This window comes from Argiope bruennichi, chromosome 6 (genome assembly GCF_947563725.1).
Source record: "Argiope bruennichi chromosome 6, qqArgBrue1.1, whole genome shotgun sequence".
NCBI classification, from domain to species: Eukaryota; Metazoa; Arthropoda; class Arachnida; order Araneae; family Araneidae; genus Argiope; species Argiope bruennichi.
This window is the reverse complement of record NC_079156.1, coordinates 106,592,628-106,609,385: the sequence shown is the minus strand read 5'-3', so window position 1 is coordinate 106,609,385 and position 16,758 is coordinate 106,592,628. Positions and strand designations below refer to the sequence as shown.

The window sequence follows — 16,758 nt, the reverse complement described above, 5'->3', positions numbered from 1 at the left end:
TATGATTTTTTTTTTTTATATTCTTAATGTTTGGACAGGCTTCTTTATAAAACCGTTAGAATTTTGTTTCTCTAATTTTTTCTAATTTTTGTAATTCTAATTAATAATTCTAATTTTTGATAAAATCTTCGTACTAAAAACCTCATAAATTAAAATCTAATGTAAATTTTTTGTTTAAATTTGGTATGTTAATTTCTCAATATATTATGCAGTTTTGAACTGGTTATTAAGTAATATATTCATTCAGAAACGTTTTTAAGTTCTTTTAGTGTTTCACAACGTGAAAAAAATTGGAAATTTCATATTATTAATCAAATGAATCCAAACATTTAAAGAATAGTTAGAAATACAGCTTATTTTTTTAGTTCAAGCTAAATAATGTGTTTCTTAAGCTATGTGCAAAATTTTAAGCAAATAATTTGATAAACTTTTAAATTAGAAAATTGTTGTTTTATACTTCTTATTAGTAAAAAAAACCCATTTTTTTTCCAATTTTAAAGCACTTTTCTCCTAAACTGGTATATTTTGGTTTTAAAGATGATTTTTCAATTTTTTAAATGCAAATATTTAAAAATGTAACTGTTTTCGAGTGTTTTTCGAAAAAAAAAAATTAATCTTGGTAATTCATAATTTTTTCTTTTATTAAAAAAATCATAATCGTTTTTAATAAAAATTCATCAAAAATTCATAATTTTTTTAAAAATAAAGATTCATCAAAAAATTCATAATCTTTTAAAATAAAAATTCATAATTTTTTTCATTAAATTATTTTATGCAACTTCTTTCACGATAAATGAACAAATTAGTTTTGGTGTAAATAATGTAATGTAATTTATAAATGATATATTGTGCAGGAAATGATAAAAAAGTAAAGCTAGCTGTCTGAATAGTTTGTTATCACATGAGTATATTGAAACACAAATTTGAACCTACTGAAAGTCTTTTGTTGTTCCCAATTGTGGTTTAACCACATTCTCACTCTTCGCTGAAGCTCGTCTGGTAGATTCAAGTTCCTCATATACATGACGGTTTGGTCCATTAATTGGCGATATTGAGTTCTACTTTGAGTGGCTGTGGCAACTATGTCCCGGATCTGAAACATACCATTAAAATAATACTTAAGAGGCTGCACCAGAAAAAAAATTGCTTCTTCCCACAATTACTTGAAATAAACTTTTTAAATAGTGTGTTCGTGGTGCATGAGTTTTTAGGCATATGGAATTTCATATTCTTTTTTTAAGTTATTTTTTATGAGAAATATTGTATACAACAACAGATTCATGAGAAAAATTAAAAATTCAGTTTTCTTGAGATAAATGCCAACAATGGGTGAATTACGCCTCCGAACAAGGTTAAAACTGCATAATAGGAATTCCTAGTATTATGGACATTTAGTGTATACTGTTGCCTAAGGTTAGAAATGTTTAAAAGTTAGCTTTTAATGCTCTTTTGTTATCCAGAAACTAATTAGATGCTTGTAATATTTTGTGGTCACAATCGTCAATTTGTTTCTTTAAAAGCCAACACAATTGCTTTGATTAGAATACAAACTTAGTAGCTGCATTTTCAATAAAAGTATATCTATATTGTGAATGAAAAATTGAATAATAATTCTATTATCAAAGCCACGGAAGGGTTCAAACTAGATAATAGGAGTTCCTAGTGTTATGGACATTTATTGTGTACTATAGTTTAATATTAGAAATGCTTAAAAGCTCTTTTATTATCCAGTAATTAATGAGATGCTTATAATGTTTTGTAGTCACTTCGTCAACTTAATTTTTTAAAAGCCAACACAATTGCTTTGATTAGAATTCAAACTTAGTAGCTATGATCTCAATAAAAGTATATCTATACTGTGAATGAAAAATTCAATAGTAATTCTAATATCAAAGCCATCGATATTAGTGGCTCTTAATATTACGTACTATAGTATATACTATAGCTTAACATTAGAAAAGTTAGCTTTTAATGCTCTTTTGTTATTCAGTAACTAATTAGATACTTACAATTATTTTAGGCCATATTCATCGGTTAAATTCATTAAAAATAAACACAATTGCTTTGATTAGCATTCGAACTTAGTAGCTGAAATTTCAGTAAAAGTATACCTATAAAAGTATACCTTTAAATTTGAATAAAAAATTTATATGCTCCGTAAGTTTAAAGAAGGCATGCAAGTTCCTAAAGTTGCACTAGAGGAGTGATAGGATTAAAATAAAAGTAAATCGATGAAAAATGTATTGAAAGAATAATTACCTGTCCAACTAAAAATGCAAAGATAAAAACTCCCATTAACCACGATATTGTCATGAAAATGTATTCGATTTCGTTTTCAGGTTTCGGATTCTTGCCGATGGAGGTTGCAGTTTTGGTAGCAAAGTAAAAACAGCGAATGTAGCTGGAAGAAAAATGCGTCTTAATGCAAGATAAAATTATTTTTTCATACTGATTTATGTGAGAAATAAGTTACTTTTGGAAAAAAAAAATGTCTTGGATTGTATCTCTTTAGATTTTAATATAAAACACTGGAGGAAAAAAAATAGACTTAGCATCAAAAATTAGCTACAAAACTTGAATTATACTATCAAAAAGCAACAGAGTTCAGTTTCAGACTTTTTATATGCAACTGCCAAAAATATCATAATTCGCCACTGTATCCACAGCATTTGTCTATTTTATATGTATGTAAGAAAAAGCAAAACGCTTTTACAACATACCATTTTTTTATTCAATCCTTTAAGAGGTTTTAAGACCGTCAATCGTAATTAATAATATCCAATTAGTAACTAATTAAAAGATTCTTGATAAATGACATATTTAATCTCATTGTTTGGTGTCTATGATTTGGTGTCTATAATGTCTAGAATTTGCCAAAAGTCGTGAGAGAAACTTGGAGTTTCTAGCTTCATATTGACTTTCTTATGATAATAAATTACAAATTAAGGGATAAACCATGTCACTAGAAGACAAATTAAAGGTTTCTTGGTGTCAGATACTTAGTGACTGATTGATTTGAATATTTGAATCAATAACACGTTGAAATCTTAATATTATATATTATTAATATAACTGTTTCAATTCGTTTGGCATTACAATATATATAAAAGCAGGATCTCCTTGGGTCCTCCCAAGTGTGAGAATACTGGTTTTTTTTGCTCTCGGGGGAGCCTGTAACAACTAGAGAGCGCATCCCCAGGCGGCGGATAGGGGAATGCCTCCTTTTGTTTACCATTGGGTGGTAGGAGTGAAATAAAATAGCTCCCGCTGACCAACAGGCAGAAGTCCAACCTTTCCGGAGGCAATGGCACCCCTCTTCCATGAATAGTGCAATCGACCATGTTACTGCGTCCGGGGTAGCCGACGTGCCAAGAGCTGATGTCCGGGCACTTGGTGAGAAGTATGCGACGAGGACACTCAATATCTTACAACTCAACATAAATGGCACGCAGAGAAAAACAGTCAGACTCCTTCATCAAAACACATTCATGTGGCTTGCCTACAGGAAAACAACCAGCATCTTAGCAAGGCAACAATCCCCGATCTAAACTGCCCAAGAAGCCTTTCCTCTACATCAGTTAGGCTACGTACTGGACATTTCAAAGGCATGAAGATCTCACGAACCAATATAAAATCCTATCCTATCTGCAAGTACTGTCCCCCTTCGCAACTCACTCCAGATCATGTTTTTGACTGCCAGGCCATTATCGGTTCCCTCTTTCGACTTGGAGCACCCCCAATCGAAATCCTCCATAGCCATCGGGCTCCAGAACTTGCAGATCTTGTCACCAAGGCTTTTGGAGGACTCTAATCTTTTGCACTAGCACTGCATGCCTACACACGACAACAACAACATTAATATAATATTATATATTATAATACGGCAATTACAAATTCAGTTAACAATTATATTAATATTCGTTCTATTTTGGAGGCTTTGATTATAAAAGTTTCTAAAATAAAAGAAAAGTATTTGGATAATATGGCAGCAATAATAAACAAGAAAAAAATATACCTGAGTTCTACATACTATGATGATATAAAGAGGTGAAACATCTGTAACTAGAAAATGGAAAGACAAAGACAATGGTAAAGGGCATTGATACATTTTAAAAAGTTTGATTTTGTAACCGTGTTATAAAACATACAAAAAAGTAATAAAAAATTACAAACATATCAAGTGAAATAAAATCTTATCTAATCTTTTCCATTCACAAGCTTCAAAAAAGAAAAAGAATATGATATTCCAATTATTTGGAATAAAATTTAGGAGTTAAAATATGAAACAAAATTAAGTCAAACAGTTAAAGAAATTACAAGAATTCTAAAAGTTAATTTTTAAAAGTAAATTACTGCATTTGTATATTAAAAGATTCTAATTCTATGCAATAAAAGCAAAATTGAAAATATCTGAAAAGATCAGCTTAACTTTAATACTGACAAAAGTACTTGAGTGATAGATACTATTAAAAAGTGATATAAGTTTAATGCTTAGATAAAAAAAAATGGAATTCAGACAAATTGTGATTGAATTAACTTTGAAAATTTATTAAAATTATAGAAAAAAATTGTATAGAAAATAATAAATGTCACTGAAAAGTTAGCTTTTAGAATTTTAAATTGGTGCCAAAATAGATTTGAAACAATGATAAATTTCGGAATTATGGGGGGGAAAATGTTAAAATTCCACCCTCTTTTCATACCCTTAGTAACTGTTTAGTTGCTTAATTAATAACTATAATGTAAAGAAACATGTTCTTTAAATTAAGTTTCAATTCATCAAGGGCGTGGAATTCTATTAGCTCAAACAAACAATCAAGCAAACAAGCAGACATTCAATTTATAAACAGAGATAATTCTTGTTTAAAATCGTATATATGTTAAAAAATATAAAAGCAAGAGAAATATAAAGATGTAGGAGACAGAAATTAAACCAAAATGAATATTATAAAAATTTATAACATATATGAATATACTGTAAATGAGATTAAAATTCCATTTTGTCTGGAGGCTAGAACTTTTATGATTTTATTTTGAAGCTTACATTCTTGATATAAGAATTTTCATCATTATTTAAAAAATTAAATCTTACATGTAAGTACAACAAAATTTCAAAAAAATTATTAAAACCATGCTTCTCACATGCAGTTTTTTCAACATGGAAAAAAAAGCCGAATCTTCATACCTTGATCTTCAACAATGGAAGAAAATTCCAGGATGTAGCAACAATGAAAACGATTTGAGTTTCATTATAACAATGACATGTGTTGTTGCAAAATATATTTGAAAATGAATTCAAAATCAGACAAGTAAAAAGATATGACAACAAAATTAATACAGCTGAAAAAAAATAGATTTCTGAATTTTTAAAATAGCTAAAATTAAATTTTGTGCTATAATATAGTTCCGGAAATTATGATGGTAAAAACATCAACATTTCGCATAATTTTCACTCATATAAAATTCTAAAAATTACAAAATCTTTCTCGAGAAATAAATATCCACCTTCCAAAATATATCTATGCTGAATTTGAGAGCTATAGATTTAAAAATCTGTATATCGCCAACATACACACATGCACACATACATTCTCTTATTATTAATAGTAACTTGCCGCCTTCGGCGATCAATTGTTAGTGAATTATAGTATTACTATTAATCTAACCTTGTTAATTAGCTTCAATGAATACATTTTAATCCAGCAAAAAAATCAAACAATATTCAGTTTAAATAATAAGTATATAACTAAGTGATTAAAAATGCTTTCAAATTTAGAAAATCAGTTCTTTTGGACGGGTTCTACATATAAATTTGAATTTGCGATATCTCTCGAAATTTCAGAGTGGTATGAGGAATATAGGCCATCATTGATGATATATCTGAGGAATTAAGAAATTTCATATGAAATGAAAGTTTCCAAAATCGGTACAGTGGTTGTGGCTGAGGAGCTCTGTCAGGGTATTCTAACACTGAGAATGTATAGTAAAGTAGCCTTTTTGTAATATCATTCTACAGTGGAAGGTGGTGGAGGGCACATGAGCACTGATGAAGTATCCAGGGGACATGAGGCTTTCATATTTAAAAACTGGTGAAATCAGATCAGTGCTTGAGGCTGAGGGACTGACTCTCACATTTTCCTGATTATTTTAAATGCTTAGTTCAAGGCAAGGAATTTTTAAAAACATTTATATTTTCACCATTTTATAGTTGATGAATGAGATATTCATTTATTCTCTTTTTACAAAAAGTAAATAAATAGCACATGTAAAAAATATTATTTTTAGAGAAATTCTTGGGAAAAATGAAACTATTCTTACGCATTTCCGTCTCCTTGAAACACCCATTTGTTCGATCCTATTCCTTCCCAAGTAGACATGGCGTAGTATGCGCATGCGTTCAGGTGGATGAGGTACATCATGTACATTAAAGTGCGAATGATTCTGAGAAAAAATTAAGTGTTTATGATTAACTATCAGAGAAATAAAACATATTTTCAGATTTAAATCTTTTGTTACAAAGATTTTGATCTGTTATTTATATCGCTAATATATTGAAATTAGCAATAATTAAATTGATTTATTTTTTTCATCAGTTGAAATTTGACATTAACAAGTCTTTTAGAGAATAAACAATTTAAATTGTAATGAGAGATTAATAATAAGATAATATTAATGAATGATTTATTTTATTCCTCCCTCTTGTTCAATTTTTATTATGTTGAAATTAAATATTCTGCAAGTGAAGACTTTTTCTTGATGTGAATATATTTACAATTTATTTATATGCAGTATTTGATGTCATATTTATTATGCAATATTTCATATCGGAACTGAATGGTCTTGAATTTTGCTTTTTACTAAAAGATATTGAACAAATAATTGCTACAGTGCATTTCACCTAAATTTATTTCTTGCAGGGAGTAATTGCGCATATGTATGGAAAAAGTGTATTTCCTTTTCCAGATAGTACAGCAATGGCGAGCATTGAGTACAGCAGTACAGCAGTGGTGTGTAATTGAGTTATGTCCACATAAATGTTAGAACTTATTTCCTGCAGTTTCAATGGACTGAAATAATTATTGATTTTAACTTTTAACTACCATCAAATGACCATGAATCCAATGACAGTGTTCATTTCATTTTCCAGTCGTTTTACCCGAGTTACATTAAATTCCCTGAAGATAGATTAGATTTTTTAATAACTTAAATTTAAAATAGATAATCATTTGAAGTTTGCACAGCAAAATATTTGCAGGAATTTCCACAGCAAAATATTTACATGAATTTGCACAACAAATTGATTTTGAAATTTGTACAGCAGATTAATTGCAAATTCAATTTTTTGAACTTTGTAATATTTGAGATTAAAATGACTGAAATTTGGCGATTAGAATTTCCACCATTTTAATGAAGAATGATTTTTTACCATTGTTCTAACTGATTTCCATTGAATTTCGCTTTAATGAAAAACATAATGTTATCAGAATCAGAAAATTATTTAGTTTTGAAGACCAATATATGTTCAATTCATGAGCATGAAGAACTTATACAAATATTAACGTCTCTATATCTATCTTTTCATCATTTACAGCCTGATTTGTTCTGGTAAAGCATGATTGTTGACAGAAAATGAAGCATAATAAAGCATTTTTACAGATTTTTTTCTTTAAACGCCATTTTAAAATAGCCCTAATTCATTTAAAAACCATTTTAATGAAAAAATACCTCATTCATGCGACGTAAAATGAGTATTGGTGTTTGCCATCATTTTTGATGTTAAAGAAGACTGAAATGTCTTGTGAGATGAGATAGATTTCAAGGTGCATATAATACCAACATCAAGATTTCGAAATTGTTCATAATCCATGAGTTAACAGAGGACAAATTGTATAGAACTCCTTAAAATGGTGAAAAAAAAAAGAAAGAAGAAGAATGTAAATAAGTTATTCTACTCTTCTTTACAAATGCAATGAACCCCAAGAAAATTTGAATTTATTTTAATTTGTTAATAAAATACTGGAAAAACACTAAATGAACTAAATTTAATTTTTAACGTCGTATTTAACACTCAAAAAAAATTAGTACCTCAGATGACAGTTAAATTTTTAAAATTAAATGTTTATTCAAATTTACATTACATAAAATAAGAAATATATAATTTGTACTCAAGATGTGTAATAAAAATATAATTTGTCTCTATTTTATAATAAATATTTAACTTTAAAATTTAAACATTGTTCTTTATAATATGCAATAATATACCAACACTACTTTAAAAAACTTGAAATCATAATTTTTAAATATGTATGAATGGCATTAGATTTGTAATGCTTAAAATTTATTAAAATTCCTATTAAAAGCCTTTTAATTTATGTGAAATTTCACAACAGTCTCTTGAAAGATTTATAAATGGTGTAATGATAAATAAAGGAAGAAATTACATCTTTAAAACTATTCTGAATGTATTGCCTTTATAATTCTTATACTACAAAAGTAAAACATAAAAGAATAGGAGAGGATATTTAAAATTAACAAGCTTTTAAAAAGAAAACTATAAAATGATGAGAGCAGATTTTAATTGAATGATTACCTGATGACATATGGAGTTTTTGTAACTGCATCTACACGGTTAAAAAATTCCCAAAATGTCTGCACCTATGGAAAGATGAAAAGCTATATTTAGTAGAGAAGTCCAATGAATATAAAATGTTCAAAAAAATTTGGATTTGACACTTTTCCGTTCGACAGCAACCAAAATGCATGCCAAATGCGCTAAGCACATTTGGCAATTTTACCACAAAATGAAGAATCTCTTAAGAATTTTGAAGAGAAGTTTCTGTGCTTGATAAGTTTATTTTGGCGAATGTTTCTCTGGCAGATAAGTGATATTTTGCGCGAGTATTTACATATAGCAACAATTGCTGCCGAGATAACAGAAAAGCACCCTGTAAAAGAACTACCAGTCGTCATATAAATTAAAAGTGGACAATAAGTAACGATTTTCATCGGAATTTAATAATAAGTATCTTAATTTGAAACTATAGTCAATAACAATTAAGTTGACAAAACAGTAAAAACTATATAAACTATGCTCCTGTAAACAATTTGATCTTAGTGTATTAAACTTACATAACAACATTTTTCAGAAATTTTTAAAGTGGAGAGTTATAAAGATCTATGTCGTCTTTTAATAAAAATATATTTTTAATTATCCAATAAAGACAACAGATATCAGTAATACTAATTAATCAATCCTTTTTCTATCTCCTTTTCTTATAAAATTATATCTTTGTTAAGTACGATGACTGGATTCTATTACATAGTATAACAGAATTATGAATATTTTTATATCGTGTATATGATTATGCATATTTGTACTGCATTCAATACTAAGTATTTTGTGCTATCAAATTGTTTAATTTTGTGAATATATATTTGAGTTTTCTTGTTTTGCTTGTTTCCTATTAAAATGTGTTTTCATTATAGACTTGGATTTCGCTTAAATCTGGTGATATTATGCTCCAAATGGGGTATTTCCCCCATTTATTTGAAATAAATGCTGTTCTGGAGGACTGGGTCTTCTCCACTAACGACAAAATTGCTCTAAATCTTCAGATGAATTCTTCATCGTGTTTTGGGGATTTTTTTAATCAGTTTATACAAAATAAAACTTCGTTTTCAGGAACCCCCCCCCCCAAAAAAAAAAAAAACAGAATGTATGCTAAAAAGTGTTAAAAAGGGATTATATTATCGGAAACCGTTTTCAAAAACAACTTTCAATATCCAATGAGAACTGTATTTAAACCAATAGCTGTTATATTTTGTGACCATTTTTATATTGCCATAACATGATAGAAATCTGTTATATATCATTTACGGGCTGTTAGGTTATTAACATTTTTCCGTAAACAGTGAATCTGAGTGGTTATTAATTTCACTCAGCGTTATAACTATTTAGTGTTAAAACCTGAGAATTGAATTTTGTAAAATCAGAACAACTCTTGTAAAATTTATGTATTTCCTCTTCCTCTGTGGACAAGCGTACGTTTTAGACGATCCTTCTTTCAAATAATTAAAATTATATTTGCAAATCTATCTGACTCACAACATTTTTTTCTTTCATATATAATAATACACAACTTATCAGATGCGAATTGCATGAAAATGATTGAAATAAATTAAATATTATCTGAACTTTAGAATATATATCTCATTAGTTAAATAAAAACATGTGAAGAAGAATATCGTTATATGTTGTAAGCTCTTTGCTTTATAATGAGTATATTTTGGCTTAATAACCTTAAAATTAATAATTTACTTTTTAAAATTCCTAGTTAAACATAATTATTAATAACGAATACTGTATTCTCCAATGGTTAATTCCTAACCGAGCGATATTGACACATCTTTTCTCAACATTATCGATACAAAAGGCAAAATTCAGTTTCATGGAATTCAGGTGAGATGACTGAATTTATCAACTATTTTCCAGCTAGGCTTGAAAACATTCGAAAAGTGATATATGAAATTAATTCTACATCATATCTAGAATTACCTGTGAAAGCTTTTATCTATATTTCTTGAAAAAAATACCGTTTCTGTCTGATCCCCAAATACTGACATTCATTTTGGACAAGTAATTGAAATTAATTCCTACTTTCGAAAATGTAGTAGGAATTAATTTCAATTGTTGTAGGAAAAATGTTAACCGAGAAAAGATATTAAGTTCTAGGAGAAAAATATTAATTAAAATACTTTTTATACTGCTTTTCGAAATAATAAATACTTTTTAATACTGCTTTCTATAAAAAATTGATTTTTTTGAACTATACATAAATTTAGAATTCTTTTATTTAATTCTTGTTGGTACTTGTATTTGATATATTTGATTTAAGAACTTCATGACTTTATTATTTTTTCAAAACCTAAAATGGAATACTTTACCTTTTTTAAATCATAAAGAGTAAGTAAGTGTATAATTATAATCTTATAAGTATATAATTAGTATAAATTTAAGTATATAATTTAAGTATATAAGTATATAATTTAAATCTTACCTTTAGAATTCTTGGTAGGCGAAACAGAGGATTGATACCATAAACAAAATACAGTAGGTCCAGTGGAAGTAAAGATAAAAGATCCAGCTATAAAATAAAATATATCCAAATAATTTCGAATTGAAAATTAATCATTTGATTATTATTCTGTATAGTAGCTATCTAATAAATAGAAAAAAAGCAATCGTAAAATAATAAAAAATTTCAGTGTACCAAATATTTTCTGAAAATATGAAGATTTATTCAAAACATTTGTGCCCATTATTTAAACAATTTTAATGCATATTCTCATATTCTTAGCACAATTTGATTATTAGTTTTAAAAACTCAAGAACGCTAAATTTTTTATTTAAATAAAAAAATATTTTCAGACGATTTTTTGAAATTAAATACTTAATAGTAACAATTGTTTATATCAGATATGCAAATATTTTATAACAATTTGCAAACGACTTTTGTTATTTACGAAATTTAAATGTACAATTTCCAATAATTCTTAATCACATTAATAAATGCAATTTATGTGGGGAAAAATTCCCTGAAAATAAGTCGTAATACTATTTTTAGGAAGCAATCAATATACATACAGATCTTATTTTATCCTATTTTCAGGGAAATATAATAGTTACTTCACTAGTAAAAAAATTATCAAACTTATCACTTGTCATTCAAAATAGAATGTACTGATACTAGAAGAAAAAATGACAAAAAAGAAAATAATATCTAAATTTTACCTTAAATTCACGCTTTCTGAAATAATTAGCTTTAGTTTGTTTATAGTCTTCCTGCAAAAGAAAGAACACAAAATATTAATAAATATTAATAATGATAATTTATTTATAATAATAAATATAAGTAATAATGATTTATTTATAATAATAAATATTAATAATAATAATTTTTTTAAGAAGATAGTTTTTTTAAAGTTCTTTAATCTAATATACAAACACTTTTGTTGTTAATCACTTATAAGAAAAGTGTAATTTCCACGCCTAGTTAAGTTGAAGAGTAAAAAGTTGATAATATTTATAAATTAAATTTATTACACCAAATATTCTAACTAATAGAGAAAGAAATTCTTTCGACATTTCTTAATGTTTCTAAAAATGAATGCCCAAGTTTATTAAAATTAAAAAAAATTAATGCCATTAATTTATAAGAGGAAAAATAGACATAAATTATTTTATTTGAATTTAAAGTAAATATTTTTTACTTTATTATTATTATTATTATTTTCTTTAATAATAGAATTTTAAGTCTAGCTGAAAATTTCATTAAATGACACATGACTTTAAAAAATAATAAAAAAACATTCCTTTCAAAAAATATTCACAATATTAATGCTCACACATATTATCATTCCAACTAAACTCAATAAGTAGTTTGTAGGTTTGTAAGTAGTATGTTTGTTTGCTATTATAAGAATTTCCAAGCATAATTATGAATCTGCAAAGAAATTTGTCTTTGGAATATCGAAGAAAATTTGATGACAAAATCAAAGAAGATAAAAGGACAAGATCTATGGAATTAATTTTAAGAGATTATACTCCGAAACAGCCATTGTTGCTGTTCGGAGATCCCTTCTTATTAATTTCTTTCAAGTTATAGTAATTCTTTTTAAACCTTTTTTTGGACTGCAGAACCTCCTCACTTTGGGCAATTGTTTATACATTTTTTTTATGTGATACTAATAGGGAATAGGGAAGTATTGTATACTATACTCACTTTGGGCAATTTTTTATACATTTTTTTTGTGTGATACTAATAGGGAATAGGGAAGTATTGTATACTATACTCACTTTGGGCAATTGTTTATACATTTTTTTTGTGTGATACTAATAGGGAATAGGGAAGTATTGTATACTATACTCACTTTGGGCAATTTTTTATACATTTTTTTTGTGTGATACTAATAGGGAATAGGGAAGTATTGTATACTATACTCACTTTGGGCAATTGTTTATACATTTTTTTTGTGTGATACTAATAGGGAATAGGGAAGTATTGTATACTATACTCACTTTGGGCAATTGTTTATACATTTTTTTTGTGTGATACTAATAGGGAATAGGGAAGTATTGTATACTATACTCACTTTGGGCAATTTTTTATACATTTTTTTTGTGTGATACTAATAGGGAATAGGGAAGTATTGTATACTATACTCACTTTGGGCAATTGTTTATACATTTTTTTTGTGTGATACTAATAGGGAATAGGGAAGTATTGTATACTATACTCACTTTGGGCAATTTTTTATACATTTTTTTTGTGTGATACTAATAGGGAATAGGGAAGTATTGTATACTATATTCACTTTGGGCAATTTTTTATACGATTCTTTTGTGTGATACTAATAGGGAATAGGGAAGTATTGTATACTATCTTATTTTTAATGTTTGAGATTAAACCTTTAACTTACCACCCAAAATCCATTGTGCAAAAACTGTAGCCTCACTTTGAACAAAGCGATGTCAAAGACATAAATGATGTCTGCAATGTAGTCGAACGTGAGATAGATGGGTATGGTGTCGGGAGTTTGATATGGAAATACTGCTCGGAAAATGATGGACCAAGCGTTATAAGCATAACTCACCATTACGAAGAATAACCAAATGATGTATAATTTACCTGAAATAAAATAATTAAATTTTTAATGAAAAGAAATCTTGTTCAAATATCACATTAATAGAAATATTATTTTTATTTTATTTCGTTTATGACATATTTAACTTCGAAGCGCCAATATACAGTTTTTTGTTTGACCTTCAGCAAAATAACAATAAAAAAGAAGTATTTATTAAAAAAAATATAGATACTTTTATAATGAGAACTGTATTTATGAAAGTTACTGAGATTATGTTTTTGCTGAAAATAAAGAGTCAGTTTTATCTACCGATCATGTATGGATATGGCTTGCAACATTATTACTATATACTTTATAAAATATTTCTAATTGATTTAAATTTTCCCCACATATAAATTTTTCAACTGTTTGTTAGTTTGGCGATTGTAAATTATGCTATGCAAGTCCTGAGTTATTAATACTTTGTCAGTAGTAATTCTTTTGGAGAATTTAATGAACAAAGGCTAAATCCGAAATGATGGAGAATGTGCAATTTGCATCCAGTTTAGAGATATTTTGATCAAATTTCCTCTTAAAAAGAAAATAAATATCAGGAAGCACTATGACCTCGATTTTTAAGGACCATTATGACAAACTGTACATCATCGCTATGTTCTATACTACTACTGAGAGGCAACTAATTGTAATATTTGTATAACTTAACCCTTTAAAGGGCCATTTTTTCTTTTCATATTACGTTAAAATATTTTTAGGCTTGAAATTAGAATTAGAAAAGGGATTCATTTAGCTCATTAGATAAATTTAATTAACTAATTAATTAATTTTGTTAATTAATAATTAAATAACAAATCAAGACACATCATTTTGTGTGAGATAAAGAACAGAAGTATCTTAGTTTCTGTTTTACTAAAAAAAATGTTATGCCAAACTACATAATTTCATATAAAGATTGATAAATTTGGTGGGAAGCATTCTTCTCACGGCCCTAGAAAGGGTTAAATAATTATTGGGCGAATTGTAAACTCTGAAAAAAAAACCTCGATATGAAAGAGAATTTAGAATTTACGCATTTAGTAGTTATATTTTGAATCTTGCGGCTATATAATATTACATGTCTTTTAAGAATGCTTCGAGTACGAAGATGAGAATTATTTTATAAATAAGCAGGGTTTTGTTTGCCCTGTTGGTGCAATAAGATGTTGAGGCAAGCTAATGTTCCCATCGGTTATAGCAAGATGCATCTTCTTGTGTCAGCTCGATGTATGAAATTCTCGTAAAGTGGGTGGGGTGAGGGGTCTATATTGTGTGGTTCACAGTGCTCTCATTACACATTTTTATGACAATCCGACCATTTGTCTTTACTGAATGTCTTAGTGAATGAGCAATACTTTCTCCCTGGTTGTTTGGTTATTTGTAAAAATATGTACTAATTATTTATGGCCTGTCTTCACAGAATCGGTTTATTTCTTTCACGAGCGTTGCGTTTGTGCTGATAAAAAGATCACTGCTACTATGTTACTATCTGTCCTATTGCAAAATCTTTCATTTTACATATTCCATTATACGAAATTTATCAATATATTCGCAAAATATTATTCAAAAACAAGATCTGAGGCTGAAATTATAAAGATTATGAGGCTTCTAAAAGAACGAATGCAGGATATCAGCATCGAATAAGAATGTCTTTAAATACCTTCAATTCCCTCTAAGATAGACATACTGAATTTTCCAATGCTCTTTGTTATGCTAATTTCCTTTTTCCTTCACTCCCATTTATATTATAGATTCCTTTTTATGCTTAAAGGATACTGTTAACCATTAAATTTACCAAAACAATTTGCTCTATAGTTTAATCACAATAATAATTTACTTATTATTTGTGAAAATTTTAATAAAATTTTTATTTCTATTTATGAAATGAAGGAACGTTTCCAGCTTTTCAAACTAGCTATCTTGTTTGTTCAGGTTTGATTTATTACAATTCAAATATTTGTTAATTAATGAGAATACATTTCAAAGAACAACACAGTAAAAGTTCTAAGTGTCAGAAACGTCAATAGATTCTCACTTTGAGGATCAATGATATTGGGGAAAGTAGGGAGGAGCTTCTTCTTGATGCTGCAGCAGAAGAAGCTGATGGTCTGGCTCCAGCTGTCGATGGAAGACTTCTCTTCCTCGATCAGGGATTGCAATCTTGGTCTTGATTGTTGGATGGGACTGCTGGGGTCGTTATCGCTGGAGGACTCAAGAGGTGGTGCTGGATAGAAATTAAAATGCAAGTAAGATACTGCGAGAGGCAGTTTTTACATTAGAGACAAAGGCTAATCTTTTTCCATCAAAAATTAGAAAGTGAAAATCAACTAAATATAAAACTGTGAGGCTGCAATAAAAATATCATTTCGAAATTTGATATTTTATCACATTTATACGATACTTTAATTTTAAATGCGATAAAGAACCAAAAAGTGTGAATTTTCTAAAAATTCCTTTTTTTTGTTGTTTACTATATTTAGAGTTTATATATTTTATAATTTGTTATGATAAATAGTATGAAACATAGTAATTATCTTTTTCTCAATTTCATTGCCAGATGGAGCCACTTGTTGGAATAAAAATTTAGTTAAGTTGATTATTTATCTGAAAATTAAGTTCTAAAAATAGTGTTTTATTGTAACTGCAAAATATTAGAATTGGAACTCGACAGACGGTGCATAAAAAAAACCAGTTTCAAAATTCGAAAACAGACATAAAACAAATTCAAATAGCTAAAGTGGGTTAGACAAACTGACAGTCATAAGTTTCATATATCTTTAAACGTTTTTGAAAACATTTTATTTGGATAAGAACGGATTACCATGTTATGCATATTTATATAATATAAAAAAAATTATTGTAAAGTGGATTACTATGTGGTTACCATAGAAATGAAATTTATCTCCATAATTTAGCCTTTATAAATTGGCATCAGAATTTTTTTTTTTTAATTCTATAATTCCTGCTTGAGAAATATTTCTGGATATTAAATGAAAACATTTTGTGAAGGGAAACTTATAAAAGTAACAAATTTACATTTTCTGATAATCTATTTCCACTAATTCTACAATTACGATAATT

At 27.6% G+C, this 16,758-nt stretch overlaps 1 protein-coding gene across 4 annotated transcripts in view; it reads right to left on the bottom strand.

Annotated features, from left to right (window-relative positions):
* LOC129972351 (cyclic nucleotide-gated cation channel beta-3-like) overlaps positions 1-16,758 on the bottom strand; it is a 102,409-nt gene that overhangs the window by 11,655 nt on the left and 73,996 nt on the right. For all 4 annotated transcript variants that reach the window (XM_056086462.1, XM_056086464.1, XM_056086463.1 and 1 more), the window contains 8 exons: positions 15,713-15,901; positions 13,480-13,688; positions 11,792-11,842; positions 11,058-11,144; positions 8,591-8,655; positions 6,319-6,441; positions 2,260-2,401; positions 934-1,093 (listed from right to left, as the gene is read on the bottom strand). In XM_056086462.1, coding sequence (XP_055942437.1) covers positions 934-1,093; positions 2,260-2,401; positions 6,319-6,441; positions 8,591-8,655; positions 11,058-11,144; positions 11,792-11,842; positions 13,480-13,688; positions 15,713-15,901 — 1,026 coding nt within the window. The remainder of the gene's footprint in view (positions 1-933; positions 1,094-2,259; positions 2,402-6,318; positions 6,442-8,590; positions 8,656-11,057; positions 11,145-11,791; positions 11,843-13,479; positions 13,689-15,712; positions 15,902-16,758) is intronic.